Source organism: Colius striatus, chromosome 1, assembly GCF_028858725.1.
Source record: "Colius striatus isolate bColStr4 chromosome 1, bColStr4.1.hap1, whole genome shotgun sequence".
NCBI lineage: Eukaryota > Metazoa > Chordata > Aves > Coliiformes > Coliidae > Colius > Colius striatus.
In genome coordinates this window covers 96,876,946-96,898,217 of record NC_084759.1, presented here as the reverse complement: position 1 = coordinate 96,898,217, position 21,272 = coordinate 96,876,946, and the positions used below count along the sequence as shown (strand labels likewise).

Here is a 21,272-nt window from a genome sequence, read left to right as displayed (position 1 = left end):
ATACTCTGTATCTTAAAGAATATTCAGTTAATCTTTAGAATTGTGTTGAGATAATTTGTGTATTACTTCATTCGAACTGTCAGGCTAATGTTTGTAGGTGTTTATTTGGATTCCAGTCCTGGCCCATTGACAAATACTTTCACAAGTAAGTAGCGTTTGCTATCCCTGGTTACGGGTCATTTAATATTGATATTTTATACAAGTATCATCCCAAGAATACTTACTTGTGGCTCGGCTAGTATGACTGTGACATCATGTGTCAGGTAGGAAATGGTCTACAGTTTCCTGCTGGGAAAACTGAAACACAGTTTTATGTGATTTGGCGGAGATCTTAGCTGGAACTCTCATTGAAGTCTGGTCTTTCATACTTTTGTATTTTCCTAGAAATGGTTCTGAAGTTCTTTCTGGCTTATGTCTAAATTATTCATAGAGTTTTGTTTCAGTTTTGCATACAGTGAAGATCAGTTGTAGGAACAAACTGGAGTTAAAAAGCTAATACCAGAAACAAGATTATGAAGATAATTTCTAAAAACTATTTTTCTTGACTCGACAGTATGTTTGCTTCTCAGCTCTTCAAGGTTCTTGTGTCCTAAGTTAGAGTAAGATACATTAGAACCACATATGGTTAATTTAGTATCAATTATATATATTTTGACATACCTCCTTGTGAATGGATTCTGACATTAAAGCAAAACAATTAATGTCGTTTATACTGTGGCAAGAAGTAAATATGTAACCATAAATGAAATTACAATTGTCCTTTAAAGGCAGAAGTGAACAGTAGGTGTTAGTTGTACATGCTTTACATTATGCCAGTTTATCCCTTATCCTAAGTGGCTATGTTATTATCTATTTTATTTCTCATTTTTAAAAAACCCAAACAATTTCTACTTGTGTTTTTTGAGTGTTGTGGTTTTGGGTTTTTTGGTTGGTTTTTGGTGGTTTTTTTGTTAGGTGTTTTGGGGTTTTTTTTGTTTTTTTGGTTTTTTTTTTTTCCTTTGGGTGAACCATGTCTTTAGGAGTTCTGTACATTGTTGTTGGCTTCTCAGAGTAACTCTGAATACCAGGAGAATTGAAGGATGGTAAATTGTGAGATTTTACTGCGAGGGAGTCTCTGAAATCCCTTCAGACTTATTTACTTTTTTAGCACTGAAACAAACCAAATCGCACAATATCATTTTCATCCCTGTTCCAAAAAGTAAACAATTTATGATGTGTAAAAGCATGTTAAACTGTGAAGTTTATGTTATTTTCTGAGTAGAAACTATTCAAACGTCCACTCTGTGGAAAATTTCTGTGATTTCACAGTATTGATCCTTTGCTTTTTTTTATTTAAGATCCTAGCTTCTGGAGTCTTGTGACTACTAGTAATCTCATGTCCCCAGGTTCCCATCTCCTTGCACCCTGGATTCTTACATAGCTTGCAAATATTAAAAAAGTGAATACCCAGGCTTAAGACCTGGAAAACAGATTAGGACACTTCGTGCAGACTTAAAACTTGCCAGACTTCCCATAATTCTTCTTAATTTTCTCTTGTGACTTGACAAGAGTCCAAATGCTGTGGTAAGAATTATGTTGCAGGAATACAACCTTATAATTTCTAAAAGCTCATTTATGTAATTAAACAGTGAACAGTATCATCCAGGTGTTTAGAGTAATAAAGAATACCGTTTAGAATTTTAATTATGTGTTAACCATCTGAAGATGAGAGCTACTTGTTAGAGGAGAATGCATTTTCTTATGTAGCAAAGCTTACTTTCTGGCTCTTCTAAAATCACTCTTTTCTTGTAAAGTCTTTTTGAACTGAAGATGAAGAAGCAATAAACATGACCACCAAAACGCTTGTTCATTCTTCGTCAGCATAACATGAATCAGCAGCTTTTCACTGCTGTAGGCGTTCATCTGTAACATCACTTCATGTCCTTAAAAGGAGAGGTAGCTGGGGGCCAGGACGTAGATACAAAACTTCAGAAAAAAGCCTTTGCAGTGTATTTTGAATAAACTGTCTCATAACCAAACAGTCTTGTTTTAGCAGTAATAAGTGATAGGTGTCCATTTGTACTTTGTCTGCAGATGACAGATTTTTTTAATAGGATAAAGTAAACTTGAATATCTACCCTAAGGGAACTGACAGAGGTCAGTGACCTATTGGAAGTTACTTAGTAGATCGGTGTGGTAGACAGGAATAGCACCCAGACTTTGTTTATTCCAAGATTTTTTTGAAGGGTCTACAATTTTATGTGTTTGGAGAGTACAGATTTACTACAAACGTGATGGTAGCTGAACAGACCTGTATTGTTTGTCAGGTGATAAATTAATCTCGCTAATTTTATTGTGATGATGATCACAAGCGAAATTGCATCTTTATGTCCCAAGTTCAGCCAGCTCAGCAGAGGCATACTGACTGGGTCCTGCAGCTGTGCAAGAGGAGCTTCTTTCACTCAGTGCTTTATCTTGTTTCAAGAACTTTACCCATGTTCAACTGAGAGTTAATGTGATTACTGCAGAGGATTGATATCCAGTGTGATATTACTGGGTAGTTGTTCCCTAAGTAAAGATTAAGGAATGGGGTTTTGTTTACTTTTTTGTCCTGGATCATTTACAGGAAATTCATGGTAGCTCAAAGTGATAAAAAAACCCAAACAAATGAAGTTACATAGGTGTAAACTGAGTTGATTGTGATGGTAGAGCCACATAATTGATGTTTAAATCTAGGAGCAAAAATATTAGCTCTTCTGTTTAGAGATACCTGAAATACTTTCAATCAGTCACTAAGAGGCTGTTGCTCTTTAAAAGAAAGCACTGACTTGATAGGATGTTACTTGGTATTTTTGTGTGGCTCTTGTTAGTACCACTTCTGTCTTCCAGAGCTTAAGATGGAGGAATCTCAGGTCATTTTGTGTTGGTTTGTTACCCCACTTAGTCTTAAGTGTAATACAGGTGATGGTAACAAAGTTACAGTCTTGTGTTTTATTTGACAGCTAGTGTTTCTCAGTCATTAGGATCTGGACTTGATTGAATCCAAATGCCTGTGGGTATCTTGACCTGGATTTTTTTTTTTTTCTGAGTCCTTAAATTTATAGCCAAGATTTTAGATTGTAAGTTTGGGAAACCAAAGGATTACACGTTCAGGAAAAATATGGCTGAAGTAGTAATGGCAATACTGTTATTGATTTCTATGGATCTCTATGCTGACTTAGTATTTTAAAAGGCAATTGAAACATTTAGTGTTAAAAAAATATTTTGATTGACACACAATTTAGAGGTGTATCATAATGTAAATAGAAGCAGAGATGACAGTAGTTTTTCACTCTCAAACCTATATCTCCGTTTAAGTGCCATTTTAGTTGTCTTTGGCTGTTTGTCCTACAAAGTCTCAAGAGCCTATGAATCTCACTGCTTGGACTCAGTCATTCTTTCTAGTTGTGAATTCCTTCTAATGCTACCAGTGGATCTTTCCAGCATCAGCTGATATGATTTTCAAAACATATTGTATGTAGCCTTTTCAGTTTTTTGTGGTGTTTGAGTCTTAACTTGGGGTTACTGAACTTAGCTGTGTGTTAGCTGTTCTCTCTTTTCTGTGGTAAAGTTCCTGGCAGCTGTCAGGCAGACAGAGACACCTCCAGCTGTGATTTCTGCCATCTTTATTCAGAAAAAGTGATGCATATGTGCAATAAATCAGCTACAAGTGTACAGAATTGGTGTTGTCTGACTGTTTTTTAAGTTATTAATTATTCAGAAGTTATTCAAAGTTAGTTACAAACTATATGGTATTTGGGGGTGGTTCTAACGCTGCTGCAAAATGTAAGAGACACTTTTAAATCTTCATTTGAAGTCTAAAGTTCTTAGTATTAATTCACTGCATTGAATAATAGTATCTTTTATTTATTGAGTCAGTTTTATTTTTGTTGTCTAGTATATTTGGCTTTCATCAATAAAATATTTTGATCAGAGCATTGGAAAGCCAGAATTCTTTGGCAGTTGTACAGTGGACATCTGGATAAGTGGCAGTGATTTGGGATAGTTGCTGCCTATGTTAATATTTCATAGAATCATAGAACAATAGGGATTGGAAGGGACCTCTAGAGATCATCTAGTCGAGCCCCCTGCTAAAGCAGGTCCACCTAGATCAAGTCACACAGGAATGCATCCAGGTGGGTTTGGAAACCTCCAGAGAGATACTCCACATACTCCCTGGTTAGCCTGAGCCAGAACTCCCTCATCCTTATAGGAAAGAAATTTTTCTTTGTGTTTAAGTGGAAATTTTTGTGTTCCAGTTTGTCCATTACCCTCACCATTCTATGATGACCTCTAGTCCTGACACTAGATGCTACAAAGTGTCACCTCATCCTCCTGACATCCACCCTTTAGGTACTTGTTAGTGTTAAAAAAGTCCCCTCTCAGTCTTCTCCAGGCTAAACACTCCCAGGTCCTGCAGTCTTTCCTCATAAGAAAGATGTTCCAGTACTCTGATCATCTTGGTAGCTCTCCGCTTGACTCCCTCTAGAACTTTCCTGTCTCTTTTGAACTCGGGAGCCCAGAACTGGACACAATTCTCCAGATGCGGCTTTACCAGGGCGGAGAACAGAGGCAAGAAAACCCCCCTTGACCTGCTAGCCACACTCTTCTTAATGCACCCCAGGATGTCATTGGCTTTCTTGGCCATGAGGGCACATTGCTGGCTCATTTAGTTTATCATCAACCCGGACTCCCAGGTCTCTCTCTGCAGAGTTGCCCTCCAGAAGGTCATTCCCCAGCCTGTACTGGTGCACAGGGTTCTTCCTCCCAAGGTACAGGACTCTGCACTTGTCCTTGTTGAACCTCATGAGGTTACTCTCTGACCTCAAGCTGATAAATTTGCAGTGATCTGATAGGTGGTGTACAGTTACTTTATTCTTTTAAGGTTTGCATGTAGTGTTAACATCTATATATTATTTCTGTTGCTTCTGGTTAGGTATATAACTTTCTGTTATGAATGGAATTGCTACCTGTCAGCCTTTTGCAACCAGAAAGGGCTTAATCACTAGGGCAAATTGTGAAGTTTGGGCTCAACAACCCAGGGAAAAGGAAATGCTCTCTTATATGTCAGTTTACGTATGCTATGCGTTTTTGGGGAGAGTTACTCCTCAACATTAATACTTGAGAAAGTTGTGTTATGTTAAATCCTGACTTTTAGGAGTGGCTTGCTAAGAAAACCTGTTGTAAAATGCTTTTACTGTTTATTGTCATTATTACTATTTATGTGTATATATAGTATAAAATTCAGTGTATTATTTGTATAAATATATGTACAATTAAAAACTCCCACAAATATATATAAAAATGTCTGGGTTTTTTTGTGAAAAGCAATACAAAACTCTTTCCAGGACTCTAGTTGAATTTTCAGAGATGTCTACTGATCAAGTACTACTTTTGCTCTATCATGAATGATATATTGCACTGTTACGACTTTTATACCAGTAGTATGTTCCAACTCTTATGCTATTTGTTTCTAGGTAATATTAGCTATTGTTATTTTCCTTCTGTAACTGCAACAACAGTTCATTACAACTGTACCTATTCTCAGCCATAATGATGTGATCATCTTTGGAATATATGCATTTTTATTTTATCTTTTACTATCAAATATGGAGATTTTGTGCTTTACCTAAAGTTACACACCAAATGACTCTTTAAAGCAGAGATTGGGAAGGAAGGAAGGAAGGGAAAGGAAGTAGAGTATCCACTAACTTAGCTTGTTCTGCAGTCAGCTAGGAGCAATTACTACCAATTGTAAGCAATCAGATGAGCAAACCTGTAGTGTAATATTTAAAGTTCTTTACACTTACTATCCTTTGCAATTACCTCCACAATATAAGCTGATGAATAACTTGATATGCGTGATAGGAGCGAGTTTTGAATGAGATCTGTATTTTCCAATGAACCCTGATAGGCATCTTGCTCTGATATCTGTGCTGTGTACTTAAATGTATATATTTTAGTCTAGCTTCCAAGGAAATCATATTATTGTTTGTAATATCCATTTCCCATCACTTTGGTAACTCGTTGCTCCTCTTATTCAAATTGACCGAGGTGGGGGGGGGAAATCTGACTTTTTCTACAAATGTTATCTGTGTAAAATGGATACTTGCACTGGGAGGAAGAAATCTAGAAGGCTACCATGCCTTTATTACACAACTGGAAAACAGAATTAAAACATTCATAAGTTTGACCTCTGTCAGTACTTCTCTGAAGCGTTAGAGCTTTTTACAGGAGTTATGTTTTTCTTTTCCTGTTTGATGCTTTTTGTTTCCAGCAGCCATTTCAATTGTCTTGTTCTTTTCCTTTTGATTTCTCTCCATCATATATGACAGTAATTAGATTTTACAAAGAACATAGAGGGAAGTTTACTGTTTTGGGAGATGTGTGGGGGGGGATATGTTTCTTTGGATTTTTTTTTCTGTTTCTTTGGGGCTTTAAGAGTCTTCTAAATTTTGAAATGCTAAAAAAAATGCTGCATTTTATATTGTGGATGCCTCAAAACTTGTGTCCTGTTTAAAGATAGTGAGGACATAACCTGGCTGACAAAATCTTTGCATTCATAAGTAGCATTCTGTCAGAGGAAGGTGTTAAATTCAGTTAATGCTCAAATTAAATACATATTTTTCACTTCTCAAGAACACATAGTAATGTTTGTGTTGAGACATTTTTTTTTTACCAGCAGCAACATTGGAAACTCAGTATCAGTGCTGTAAATAGGCTGTACATTGTTTTCAGAGCATGTTGTGGTGCTTTGTGGGATTCAAGTACAAATGAGGATTGACTGTCCTCTGTGCACATATATATTAAAAAAAAAAACCAAAAAACCCACAAACCAAAAAACCAACTCACAAACCCTACTGTTCCTTTTGGTCTTCTATGGTGTGAAAGTGTATTGGATATTGGAGCTGAGATGGATATTGGAACTGATTATTTTGTAAGACAAAACCTAAGAGCACCGTATTTAATGCATGACTTGTCTGTGTGAGGATGGAGAGAGCTTGAGACTTAAAAAGAAGAAAGGAAGAACCACCTTTAAAGGCCTGCCTTTAACCATAATCTCACTCATCATGAGTTTCATAGGTGTTCACTCCAAGATATGTCCTTATCTTTAGTACTTCCCTGTGCTTGCCACTACCTTGGATTTATTTTTGTCCTCAGTTCTATTTTGATGATGTTTTAAGATTGTCTTGTAACAAATATGAAGTTGTATGTAGTTAAACTGCATGTGCTGTAATATCTGAGGAATATAAGAAATTAAGGATAATAGAGCAAAGATATTAGGAATATATGGTTTATATTGTGCTACTTCCTTCTCGTAAGCTGTTATAAGAATGGAATTTAATGAATTGCTCTTTCATTTAAACTAATTGGAAAGAAAATATGTCTGAAGAAAACAAATCTTGATAGTCTTGTCATTAGGTATATGGAAATGTTGAAAGTGTGGTTTTGCTTCCAAACAAGTCCTTAAGGGTTAATGGTGTGTGCTATAGCTATTGCCTAGTGTGTAACTTTTTTTTCTCAGAACTTCTATTAAGACAAACCAAAGTCTTGCATATTTAAGTAAATGCCTCAAAACAGCCTTGCTTTCTTTTTTTTTCCTGAAGTTGAGCATACAGTATTCCATGAAGGAGTGGGAAGGACAGATAACATGAATGCTCTGCACTTTACTGGGTCTGGACTGGTGCTGTGCTACTACTGGCACTGGAAACGTGGATCTTTCCTTCTTCTTTCTGTTCAAAAGACCACTAAAAATGCTTGGATGCCCTGAAAATAAGTTGAGTACTGAGGAACTAGCACTATAGCTGGCAGAATGATTTCTTTCCACCCCCCACCCCCAGCCAGTGTTTAAAAATGGCTGTGCCCCTCTCCTTCCCCATGTTGTGAAAGTTTCCCCTGTTTGAAAACTGAAGATTTTCACTGGCTACAGTTTTATTGTTTTTGGGAGCTGGCATATCATAACAACCTCTGTTGAGCAATGTAATGATTGGGTAGTCCTGTGTCAGCTGAAGGGAGTCTTGGCAACTGTGTTCGGTTACAGTAACTCTTGGGTGGAATAGTCCAATGTAATCTAAATGCTTGCTTTGTTAAGGCAACACTTTTCCTAGTAATACCCTATTTTCCTTGCAGGATAGGTCCAAATCTGGCTATGAGGTTTCTTCGTTGAGCTTTAGATGTGAGGACAGTACTTATGGGCTTTTTTTTTTTTTAACTGGAAGAAAGACTCAATTCAAAGAAGACAGGAATTTATAAATACAGTGTAAAGATGAGGCTTGGAAATGCTGTTAAACTTCGCACTCTCTAGGAGGGCTCATTTCTTCTTTGGTTGGTTGTTGTTTTCACAAATTCTAGGAGTTGAGGAATAGTTTCAGGACAGTTCCATAAAAATTTATTTCAAGGTTTTAAATATCATAAGCTTAAATTTATTATCCAATAAATACTGTTATTTCAGAACTCTGATGCTTTGGCACAAAGGCATTCCATAGCCAAATGATCTGAATCATAGCGATCAATCAGGAAAGCAAACTCTTACAAAGTATGACAATTCAAATAATCATGAGCAGGAAGGGGGAAAAGCTGCATTAGGGAATCAATGTAGGTGAACTAATCTGCTTAAACAAAATGCCAACCTACGAGAGAGGCAATGAGAGCATTTTACCAATGTCTGAGCAGACAGCCTGCTTTTGGAGGAAGCTACAACACAAATATTTTACTCTGTATTGGTTGATTCAGTAAACAGCAGTATCTTGTGTAGTGTTTTGATTAATTTTGGCTTAATGCTTCTATTTGTTACTTTTTTTTTTTGGTGCTGTTGGAGGCAGAATGTAGTGATAACTAAAAGTGAAAGCTTAAATGATTTAATGGTTATGGTAAGGTTATGACTGTTAATCACTTGCTGAGTAAAAATCTATTCTTTATCACTGAGGTCACATGAAAATTGTTCCCGTTTTTGGTCTATATAACTACTAAAGCAGTATTTCAAGATATATAGATTAAGGTTTGGGTACTGCAAATACTCCTATATTTATATATTAACATGTGTGAAATAGTGAGTATTAATCTTGGGAATTAGAACTTGCAATGCATGTTTAACAGTTTGCTTATAATTTAGTATCTGTAGGTTCTTGTCGGATGTGATTTTCACATGTACAACTTGTGGTTTTTTTTTTCTTTCAGATTTGAAGAACAGAAGCATGCTTTCCACTGAGACTTACACTACCATTTGTGATCCAGAATGTCTCTAAGTGAGAAGAACAGTGTGGTTTTTGCATATGAATCTTCAGTACATAGTACCAATATACTTCTCAGTCTTGATGATCAGAGAAAGCAAGATATTCTTTGTGATGTTACTATTTTAGTGGAAGATCAGCGATTTCGGGCTCACAAAGCTGTGCTTGCAGCTTGCAGCAGTTACTTCCTTTCAAGAATTGTGGGCCAGGTGGATACTGATCTTATCATCACTTTACCGGAAGAGGTGAGTGTCACTCCCTTCTGTATTTTACCTGCCAGTGCTTCTGATCTGTTTCCTTCAATTCTGATTCACAATAGGCTGGTGATTAACTGAGAAGTTAAGGTGAGAGAGTTGAAAACTTAAGGGAAGAAATTTCTGAGTTGTAAAGCTGCCACTGCTTGTGGTAAAAGCAGATTGAAGTGTATATCTTGGACTGAAGTGAATACTGTCTTGGGGAGTATATGGGGGAGATCTTTTCTATCAAGTATACATTAAAAATTGTGCACCTGATTCAAAGCATGGAAATTTGTCAAAAACAGGCTTTAAATGGTAAAGAGATATTGCAGAACTAGTCCTCATATGAAAAGAGACTATTTTTGGAGTAGTAAATAAACAAAGCTTAAAATGGTAATATCTTAAAATGAATGTCATTAAGATTTGGTCCATATGTTTGAGTACTACAACTGTGCTTATATTCCTTATTTGCTGCTTACTGTTGTTAATTTTTCTTCTACTCAGTTCCCCATCCTGTTTACACAGTGATCCTTAGCAGCTTGATTTTTTTTTTCTTCTGTTGTGTTTTATTGCTTGTAAGACTAAAAATGTATTACAATTCCTTGCTGTCTTTTTTTACCCCTGAAATACATTCTTAGATGAGATTGTATTCAAAGGCATTAGCAGGAATGAGCCAGAACCTGACATTCATAGGAAAGAAAATTTATTATTCTCTGAACATTCAAAAATTCTGATAGATATTAAGAGTCATGAAGCAAGCAAGTGACTGGATTTTTATGTGAAATGCTGTGCTTGTAGATACAAAGTGAAGAGCCTCTAAGTCCCCATTGGTAGCAGTAATCTGAAGAGTTGATTTTTAAATAATTGTTGGCTTTTTGTTAGGTGACTAACGGCAGTCTGCTTTGGGAATGGGAAGTAGCATGCAAATTGTGGACAACTCAGTGACAATCATGAAAGCTGGAGGAAAGGTGTGCATCAATGAATATTTATAGTGACATTGGAGATGGCATAGACTTCTTCATGTGCAAGACTGAGTAGAATGTTAATGTGAAGATGGTTATTCAGAAAGCTTGTACTTCAGTAATGTAGCTACCTCACTGGCTTTGTAACATACTGAGATAAGCACGAGGATTCTCCGTTACTACAATCTTTGTGAAAAGCAGAAAACTAAAAGAAATGAAGTGGTCTCTTTAAAGAGCCTTGGTGGTCTTTGCTATTTTCTATTCATAAGTGAGTTTGCTACACAATTACATTACAGTACAATAGCACTATGTCACTTATACTTGGCCTTCTTAGTGTATGTGTTCGTTTCTTCTTATTAAGTCATTAGGAAAAGAAGTGTATGTTGATTGCCTGAATGTGTCTCAAATTAAAAGCAATGGTGGGAGCTGAAGGGAAGTAAGGTGCTGAGGGACACAAAGCCATAATCTGGGGTAAAAGAGGGAAATTAGTGTAAAACTTCTGATATTGAAGAGAATTTTTCTCTCAAGTGGTAGGAAAAATAGGATATTGGAAGAATAGTAAATGTATGTTGAAGTTGGAGATGAGAAAAATAGTCTATGGTGTAACGCAACAATGTACCAATGAATCCATGAAATAAACCTGAGCTAGAAGGAACCAGAGTTTGTAAAGAAAATGGAGGAACATAATAATCCTGATATTTACTGCAGTGTAGACTTAAGAGGACTCTTGCATCAGTAATACTAAGTTGCATTAAGAGCTGAATCTGCTGGAGCAACGAGGAAAAATACAGTGAATCTCATCTTTTAATCATTTGAACCGGTCACTTGATAAAAAACATTTTAAGACTCAGCAACTTGAGCTCCTCTTCTGGGAACTGCAGAATGTTTTGAAATGAGTCAGTTTATGAAGCTACACATTTGAGAAAGGCAGACACTGATCACATGATTTGACATGATTTTTTTTTTAACCTTTTTAATTATCCAAAGTATTTGAAGTTTAAAAGGAAAGACATCAGTCAACAATCTGATACCAAAATTTTAGATTCAGAATTCAAGTTCTTCATACATATTCTATTGTAAAGGCTAATTACTAATGTCTTGGTGGAGGTTCTGTGGTGACATTCTAGCAATGTTTTTACTCTGAGTAAAACTATAAGGTCAAATACAAATGAAATAGCTGCTCTGAGAGTTACTTTTCTAAATCATTCTGACCAAGAGTCTTTCTAGCATTCTGTTTTTGAGGATAGCCAGCTAGAAATGTGTAAGAGAGAAAGTGAAAGCAGTAATGTGTGGGTTTTCCCCCTCAATCCTTCCAGCTTTTGACAATAAGGATTTCTGCCTTATATAGAAAGAGCATATAGTTTTGAAATATCACCAAACAACTGCTAAAAAGCCAAACAAACCCTCAACTGATTCCTAAATTAAACTGCGTGTTTAGTTAACTATCTTTCTCACAGAAGAATTCACTATAGTCAATGTGTTAACATTGCACTTCTGTTCAGCATGAAGTCCTGATCATTTCAATAAGGGGAGGGTAGCAGAATGTGGGCTTGAATTTGAGCAGTAATAATGCATATATTGCTTTATTTGCTGTGAAAGGATAGAGGAAATGTAGTATAATTTGCAATATGGTGATCTGTTTACAACAACTCTTCCTGATCTCTTAGTAGTTTCTGACTGTATAAAAGATCATTCAGTTTGTCATGATACAGTTTTTGTTTATCTCTGAATTTGCTGTTAGGCAACTATTCTGTGGCAAAAACTGAGATGATAGCGATAGAAATGTTCAACTAAAACTATGTACTCCAAAGAAGCTTTAAACTGAGAATCTTAGATTTTTGATGTACAGTTGTTGGATGCAATTGTTTTATTCTTTTTGGTCTTTTTTGAAGGAATAGGTGGCTATAGTAATCCATAATAATGTGTGATCAGAGTCAATATACACAGTGCATAAATCTGAGCAAATAAGAGCAATTGCTTTTTATAGGAACAATTAAATAGCAGCAGCATTTTGATCTTGTTCTAGAGTAATTCATGTACAACTTGGGTTTGAGAGAGATCTCTGAATTTGGAATCCAATTACAGTTTTCAGTGTACAACAATATCTTTCCCTTGTTACTGCAATATTGTCAGAACATTTAAGAGATTGGTCACAGCAAGGAAGTTAATTGCTACAAAATGTACAGGATAAAATTGTATCAGAATATTTGTTTCAGAATAAGTGATCAGATTATCTTGGTGGAACTGGTGTACTCTGCCTCACTGGCAAAGCTTGCTCACAAGTATGTTTGTTTGGGTTCTGTAATTTTCCAATATTTACCATACTAATATTTTTTCTTTTATAGATAACACTTAAAGGATTTAGTCCTTTGCTTCAATTTGCATATACAGCTAAACTTGTTTTAAATAAAGACAATGTGTCTGAAGTCTGCAAATGTGCTGAATTTTTGGGTGTACGCAACATTGAGGAGTCTTGCTTTCAGTTTCTCAAATTCAAATTTTTGGACTTCAAATCAGATCAGCAGGAGTGTCCTGGAAAGAAGTGTTGTACACAGCATTGTCAGAAGACCATCCCAAAACTTTGCAACGTGGATGTTGGAGACCTAGAAATAGATGATGAAGCAGAAGAACTTTTAGAAAAGGAATGTATTCAAATTCCTGACACAAAGCTCTGTAAAGATGAAGAAAGTGCTAAATCGTCACCTGCTCCCCAAGATAATGCCAATCAGATGTGTGATCCTGTACACTTAGAAAGGGGTAATGTTGCCAGCTTATCGTCCCAATGCCCAAAGTACAGGAAATTCCAGAAAGCTTGTGGAAATGACAAAGTTCATATGTCAGAGTCCAGTTCCAGTATTAAAGACATTCACGTGCCACCAATTGCAACTTGTCTTGAGAAGGAAATATCTGATAATGATGGCATACAAAAACCTCAGGAGAGTGTACCTATGCAGCTAGTCTCAAAATGTGAAGAGACTCAGGTGAAAACGGAAGAAGGGCAAGAGGGCCTTGAGAAAAAGGAACAGTCAAAGAGAGATTCTGTGACTCAGAATGTGTTGTGTCGTCCCGTGGAGAAAATGGAACTTGCTGCTTTCCCCCAAAACTCAGGTACACCTCATGGACTCAATTCTCTGTCTTTTTTACATACTTGCGAGCAATATGGTAACTTGAATTTCAATAGTACGCAAAACAACACAGTGTTAGCTGACAAAACTATATCAGGTACTGGAATTGGGAATGACAAAACCGAAAGTCAAGAGGACACACCATCAAAGGTCAATTTGTGCACTGGGGAAGCCACATCAGCTGGTGATCGAAGCAGTGTGGAGAGAGAGGTAGCAGAACATCTAGCAAAAGGATTCTGGAGTGATATTTACAGCACAGAAGCCTGTCAAATACACTTACCACCTGCAATTCCAAAAGAGTGCTCGGAGCCAGAATATTCGGGGAAAAAATCAGAATGTCCATGGCTGGGTATCAGGATCAGTGAAAGCCCCGAACCTTGCTCTCAACAAACTTCTACAACATTGAGTTCTGTCAACTGTCCCTTTATAAGCAACCTTAGTACTGAAGGGTACTCCAACAGCTCTGAAGTAAGCACTGGAGATTACGTTCAGGGACAGCAACAAGAACAGTGTCCCTATAATTATGTGATAAGTTTGGGAGAGGATTCAGAGACTGACACCGAGGGAGACAGTGAATCCTGTTCAGCAAGAGAACAAGAGTGTGAGGTAAGAACATCCTGCTGTATCCTTTGCTTCCCTGTCTCATAAGGCTCTTTAAGTAAACCTATGTTGAGTCTCTTGGATGTGTTTTATTTTTGTGGTTGCTTGTTTTAAAAGTCTGGGAAATTAAACTTTTTAAACCTTCGAATAGTTGTTTATGGAAGATTGCTGTTAATTCAGGAAGACTTAAAGTATTTTTGGATGTTGTATTGGTTGATGCTATTGGATCTCTTCAGATATTTTTCTGGAACAACTTCAGCAGAAAAAGTTGTGAGTGTTTAACCAAGGCCTGAGGGTAATATTTTAGAAGATTTTTTTTTTTTTGTCTACTTAGTTAAACTTCTTAGCTCTAGACTTCTTAAAAATCTTTGTTTTCTTAGAGATTAAACAGGTGTTTTGGTTTTATTCTGAGTTGTGGGGAGAAGGTGGGAGAGAAATGACACTTGAGATTTATTGTGAAGTGAAAATAAGATGGTTATCAGGGGGAGTCAACATAGCTTCACCAAGGGGAAATCCTGTTTGACTAACCTGATATACTTATATGAGTGCATAACCAGCTGGCTAGATGGGGGGAGAGCAGCAGACTTCAGCAGGGCTTTTAACACTGTCTCCCACAACATCCTCATCAGAAAGCTCAGGTAGTGTGGCTTGGATGAGTGGACAGTGAGGTGGATCGAGAGCTGGCTAAATGGCAGAGCCCAGAGGGTGGTGATCAATGGCACAGAGTCGAGTTGGAAATCTGTGGCCAGTGGAGTTCCACAGGGACAGATTCTGGGGCCAGTCTTGTTCCACATCTTCATCAACGACCTGGATGAGGGGACAGAGTGTACCCTCAGCAAGGTGGCTGATGACACCAAACTGGGAGGACTGGCTGATTCCCCAGAAGGCTGTGCTGCCATTCAGCGAGATCTCGACCAGCTTGAGAGTTGGGCAGAGAGGAACCTCATGAGGTTCAACAAGGACAAGTGCAGAGTCCTGCACCTGTGGAGGAACAACCTCATGCACCAGTACAGACTAGGGGTCAAACTGCTGAAGAGCAGCTATGCAGAGAGAGACCTGGGAGTTCTGATTGATAATAAATTGAGCATGAGCCAGCAATGTGTCCTCGTGGCCAAGAAAGCCAGTAGCATCCTGAGATGCATCAAGAACAGTGTGGCCAGCAGGTCAAGGGAGGTTCTTCTCTCCCTCTATTCTGCCCTGGTGAGGCCTCATCTGGAGTCCTGTGTCCATTTCTGGGCTCCTCAGATCAAGAGGGACAGGGAAGTGCTGGAGAGAATACAGCACAGGGCCACAAAGATGATCAAAGGTATAGAACATCTTTCATATGAGGAAAGGCTGCGGGAGCTGGGGCTGTTTAGTCTGGAGGAGACTGAGGGGAGATCTTACTAACATTTATAAATATCTAAAGGGTGGGTGTCAGGAGGTTGGGACATCCCTCTTTTCTATAGTAGATAGTAACAGGACAAGGGATCATGGGATGAAGCTGGAACACAAAAGGTTCCACTTAAATGTAAGAAAAAACTTTCACCATGTGTGATGGAGCAGTGGCACAGGCTGCCCAGAGGGGTTGTGGACTCTCCTTCCTTGGAGGTCTTCAAGACCCACCTGGACATGTTCCTCTGCAACCTGATCTAGGTGAACCTGTTTGCAGGGGGGTTGGACTAGATGATCTCTAAAGGTCCCTTCCAACCCCTACCATTCTATGATTCTATGAAAATTATTGTTTCAGACTGTGTATTTAAGACTACTTTAGTAGTGTCACCTTCTCTAAAACTGAGGTTGTATTTGTTCCTCCAGCAGCAGAAATTACTCATCACTTCTTTACTCCGTGTCATAGTTTTATTAGTATTTTAGGCAGACGCCATACATAAGTAGCGTAGTCCTGAAATATTTTTCTTATATACCTAGAATGATTTCTGAAACAGTTCTTGGAATTGTAGAATTGCAATGTGCACGTGTATGATAGGTCACTTAGTGTCATGAAATGATTTTCTACATATGTGGATACATTCATCCCACTCTGAATATAGCTTTGAGGATCTAATGTAAATGTACCAAGTACTCGATTTTTTCACACGTGCTTGAACTCATCTACTTGAAACCTCTGGGTTTTAGCCACTTCAACTGATGAATACATTAGTTTGCTCTTGTTTCTGAGATTTAGGGAGAAAGATAGATTATATGGTAAAGAATGTTTAAAATGAAAAGTCAACCTTTTGGTTTTTGTGTGTGTTGGCTTCAGTTTTGATTTACAGCTGTGTCTTACATTCTAGGTAAAACTGCCATTTAATGCACAGAGGATTATCTCACTTTCCAGAAATGACTTCCAGTCATTTCTGAAAATGCATAAATTAACTCCTGAACAGTTGGACTGTATTCATGATATCCGAAGACGAAGTAAAAATAGAATTGCAGCCCAGCGATGTCGGAAGAGAAAACTTGATTGCATACAAAATCTTGAATCTGAAATTGAAAAACTGGTATGTATAAATATTCGTTACTGTTGACTTGAGTCTTCCCCTAAACATCTTGACTGGACATCTGGCAGAAGTTCGAGAGTGAGGTGACTTACTACTTTTCCACTCAAGCTTAGAAAACTATCAGTCTTAGATGACTTCTTTATAACAGTTAAATTTTCCATGTTTTAGTAAAGTACACACATTTTTTTTCCTTCTGTGGACATATTTCCATTCAAGTAAAAGTGCATCACAGCATAATTTTTGGTGAATGGTGCTTCTGAAGCACACCAACATTGAGCTTAACTGTACAGAATGATTCCCAAACCATCATCCCACTCTTAAGCTTTTTCTACCTCTTTCCCCTTTCCTGCTTTGTGCTTTTGTCTTTCATCTTGTGGTATTGCTCATGATCAGGTTTACAGTTATGCAATTCTTAGTTGTGTAAGTGTTCTTGTAACATACCAACGTGTGTTTGGTGAAGTTTCCTGAGCCTTGAATCATCAAAATGAGACCCTTACAGAAAGGCAGAAGATAGAGCTGAACTCAGGAAGCTGCTTGCTTTTTTAACAGTTGTTTTAAGTTTGTAGCTAAGGAATTAATACATAAATATTTCTCTGTAACCACTTAAAAGGCAATAAAAGGATAAATACTTAACAACAGAAATGTGGATAATCTGCAGTTCTCCTGTCAAGAAGATAGAGTCTTCTTTCTGGTCTTTATTTCTGACTCTCTCATCTTGGTTTCATAGTCACTTGTGCCATGTACACTAAATAGTTCATATGTTTATGGTTACTGTGCTCCTTGTTTATGAAACATTCTAGACTTTGTGTTTATTTACATAGATTTGGTATCTGCATCAACTCAGAACATAGGCAGTCATGTTTCACCTTTCCACGTATGACTTCAGTGTGAAAAGGAGTATAAAATTAGAGCAAAGAGCCATGGGCTAGGAACTTACTTTCCTGTAGTGGTCCATCATTTGAAGGAAGGCCTGCAGTGCCTCTGAGTTGACAGAGCAAGTCAGTTAGTGTGCTGAATGAAGGAAGATGCTGTGGGAGAGAAGGAAATCAGGTGATCACGTTAGTAACAGTTACATTATTCAGACTAAAAGAGAAGTTGCTTTTTGATGGTTCAGAACTTTCTGCCTGTTCTTGTCATCATTTTGTCATTTCTTTTTGGTTTGTAACTTTGTCAATATTATGCAACACTTGGGGTGGGAATTAGAGATCCATCTGCAAGATTAGACCTATCGTGGTCTGACTGGTAATCATAGTATAATAAACTTTTTTCTGCAGATCTGTGCTAGGTCTAGACCTGAATGTCTGCTGCTTGACAGCTGTCTCTGTAGAAAGTCTAGACAATGAGTGCTGAGAATTATGAGGTGAGATCTGAGTTATGAATCATGCACTAGGCACAAACATGTTCAGTCACTTATTTTTTCCAACTGTGCATGCTGAAAAGGCCTTGTTTGGAGCTGTTGATGATATATGACAGCAACTGATGTTATGCACCATCAGACTTATCTAAGTTGTGCACAAATACAGAAGCTTTAAGATAAGTCTAGGCATAACTTACAGGTGGGTGGAAGGAAAGGGAAATCTGCAAAGGATATGTAGTACATACAGGTTACTTCATGCATGATGACTTGTCTTGTTCCTGCTTCCCTGGGTTGTGTCATGTCTCACAGACTTGTTAGATTTTGATCTTCTTGTGGTGTCTTCTGTAATGTGTCTTTGAGAGAGGATAATATGATATGACTGTAGTTTGAAAATATTCTTGACAAGTGGATAATACTCTGTACTGTAGCCTGTTAGGAAATAGTTCTTGGTTAAATTTGTCATCCTGGCTTCCAGTATTTGCAGCATGCTGTCTTGTATTTATTCATTGTTTCTTATCAGACTAACTCCCTGCATGAGTAGGGGCTGGAGACTGAGTGGCTGGGGAGTGGCTTTACTGAAAAGGACCTTGAGGTAAAACAGCAAGCTGAGCATGGGCTAGCAGCATGTCCAGGCTGTAAAAAAAGATGATCAGTGTCCTGGGCTGTATTAACAGGAGCACAGCTAGTGGTTTGAGGGCAGTGATTATATTCCTGTACTTAATACACATAAGACTGAATCTTTTGTGAGGTTTGACCCCTTCCAGTGCTAGAAGTACATTGTGGAATGGGAGCAAGGTTAGGAGAAAGCCTCTGGGATGGTCAGGTCTGGAGTACTTGTCCTATGGTGAGAGGCAGAGGAATGCAGGATTCTGCTTGGAGAAGACATAGCTGTAGGGAGACCTAATAACCACCTGCCTGTCTCTGTGGGAAAGTCATTGATCATGTAGCTATTGGGAGTGGAAGATCTTTAGCTTCCCGTGGTGTGGTACTTCATAGCAGGAGAACAGTAAACAGTCAGAAATGAAAATGGTAGGTTTCAACTGAATGTAAGGAAATGCTTCTTTCCAATGGAGACAGGCAGGCAATGGAACAAGTTATCCATGCTCTGTCCTTGGACATTTTTGTGATGTGACTGAGCAAAACCCTGAGCAGCCTAATCTTACACAGAGCTGACTTTTGAGCAGGAGGTTGGACTGCAGACCTCCTGAGATCTCCCTATGCAAGTGTTCTTGTGAACTTGGAAGTCTTATGTTTAAGCTCTAAAGCTCTACTTCTGTAGAAGAAAAATGCTGTTCAGTAATGAATCTGTTGGCTGGGAGAATTGTTTTCTGTACTGGTAATGTCATTTTTGACCTCCATATAATCTTTGCTTTTTAATCTTTCAGGTGATAATGTTCCGTATTTGAGAACGTGAGCCACTGACAGATCATGTCTTGTTAGAAATGTGTCTTTGGAGCTCTTGTGTATATTCATTCACATTCCTTATACTTTCTCACTTCAAAGCTTTTTGAAATGAGACTACTTCTGAGGGCGAGTGAAGGGTAGCTGACCTCAAGAAGCACTACTTCCCTGAAGATTCTGTAGCTCAGGATGAGGATGTGTCAGTGAACAACATGTTATAGGCTGTGATGCAAAAAATGTGATTGAGACTTTCTTGTATATACATTATAGCTGGGAGGGGAAGTGTGTGAACTAAATAGATTGTTCACCAGAAGAATTAAAGACCTGTCAGTTTGAAACTAGCTGACATTACTTTGCAACATTAATATAATTAATAATTATTAATAATAACTAATGCTGCCAAAGTAAGACATTTGTATTTAAATGCATTGCTCCATCAACAGTTTCAGATGGGCAGGGAACTTACACTGGAAGAACTATTTCTGAATGTTAAAGTTGTTGTTAAAGAGCATCCAGAAAATGTACCAGTCCGTAATACACAGCTGAGTGCACACATTCAAAATATGTATGAAATGATGTTATATTAGGAGACAACAGCTGACAAGTAGAAGTTTATTAGCAGAGCGCTCTTTTTAATCATTTTAGGCAAAAGAGACTGTCAAGTGCTTTTCTTGCAAAATGCAACTCAAAGTTAGTCAGTTCTTACAAAAAGAAATTGTAGAGATTACAGTATGAGTTTTGCTGCAAAAGGGGATGTGAGTAGGACTGAAAAGAATTGAGCTTTCTAGGAGTAAATTGACATGGCAATATTGATAACACACAGTCCCTATTGCTAAAATTTAGTTCTTAAACTATTCAAAGCTTTGTATGTCATCAGAACTGTGCCTCTTGTTGAGAGATATGAAAATGTGTGGCACATTTGGGTTTTAGTGGTGATTTTTTTTCTCCATTTTCTTTCAGCAGCCTCATTATTGTCTTGTTTGTTTCCTGTCCTTCTTTTGCTATTTCCTCATTTTTCTTTTTCCTGCACGTTGCACATTTGCATCATTAGATCAGTCCCTCAGTTATCCCCACCCTTTCATCTTCAGCCAGTTGTATCAGAAGTCTCACAAAAATTCATGACATTTGAAGTAAAACAAGCTATTTTTTAATGAATGGTACTTCTATTTGATCAGTGAATTCCCATTCCTTTTGTTGCCCCGTGTCTGGAAAAATGCCTTTGCTTTGTGTAGCTAGATTGTAAACTCTTCAGAGCAAGGATAGTCTTATGTCATGTCTGAGTGGTATTCTTATGCATGTTTGCTGCATAAGTAGAACTCGAGTATTTAGCTGGTATTCTCCTGTTCCAATGGTGGGGTGTCTACCAGTTGGCACCCCCGTTATCTCTTCAGTTCACCCCTGTATCACTCTACTTGAAATTCTTTAACCTCCAGTGTTCTAGTTGGTGCTTTGAAACAAACTGAAGTGCTGTGTTTTCAGAGGAAATAGTTTGTTTACAATTTTAGCATGGTTTATTTCTATAATTCTCCTATGTTTTCTGTTTAGAAACTCTTGTTGACTCCATTGTTTGTTCTACAGTACACTTGTCGCTTCAGTTCTTAACTTTTTTTCATCTGGCGGAGTAGTATCAATAGTGGAAATGGGATGTCTGGTTTTCTACATTTCATGCTTAAAATGTAAATCTGTATGAAGACTTCACTGCTTAATGTTTTGTTGACCCAGTGGTAATGGTTTAAACGTTACCCTGTGGAATTAGTGTGTCAGGAATACTTACAGTAAGTGAGCTAGATTTCATTTATTAAATAGCCACAAATTACCTTTTTGGCTGCCAGCATGAGTTTTGAAGAAGTTGTAGGTCTGAAA

General features: G+C 37.7%; 1 protein-coding gene across 5 annotated transcripts in view; it reads left to right on the top strand.

Annotated features, from left to right (window-relative positions):
- Positions 1-21,272, top strand: part of BACH1 (BTB domain and CNC homolog 1) — a 29,647-nt gene that overhangs the window by 2,779 nt on the left and 5,596 nt on the right. For 2 of the 5 annotated variants that reach the window (XM_062002127.1, XM_062002135.1), the window contains exons 2-5: positions 7,626-7,795; positions 9,196-9,493; positions 12,792-14,177; positions 16,445-16,651. In XM_062002127.1, the coding sequence (XP_061858111.1) occupies positions 9,254-9,493; positions 12,792-14,177; positions 16,445-16,651 (1,833 nt within the window). In that variant the 5' untranslated portion in view covers positions 7,626-7,795; positions 9,196-9,253. Of the gene's footprint in view, positions 1-7,625; positions 7,796-9,195; positions 9,494-10,366; positions 10,453-12,791; positions 14,178-16,444; positions 16,652-21,272 lie in introns of those variants that run through there. The other 3 variants (XM_062002118.1, XM_062002144.1, XM_062002154.1) reach the window with 2 other exon arrangements.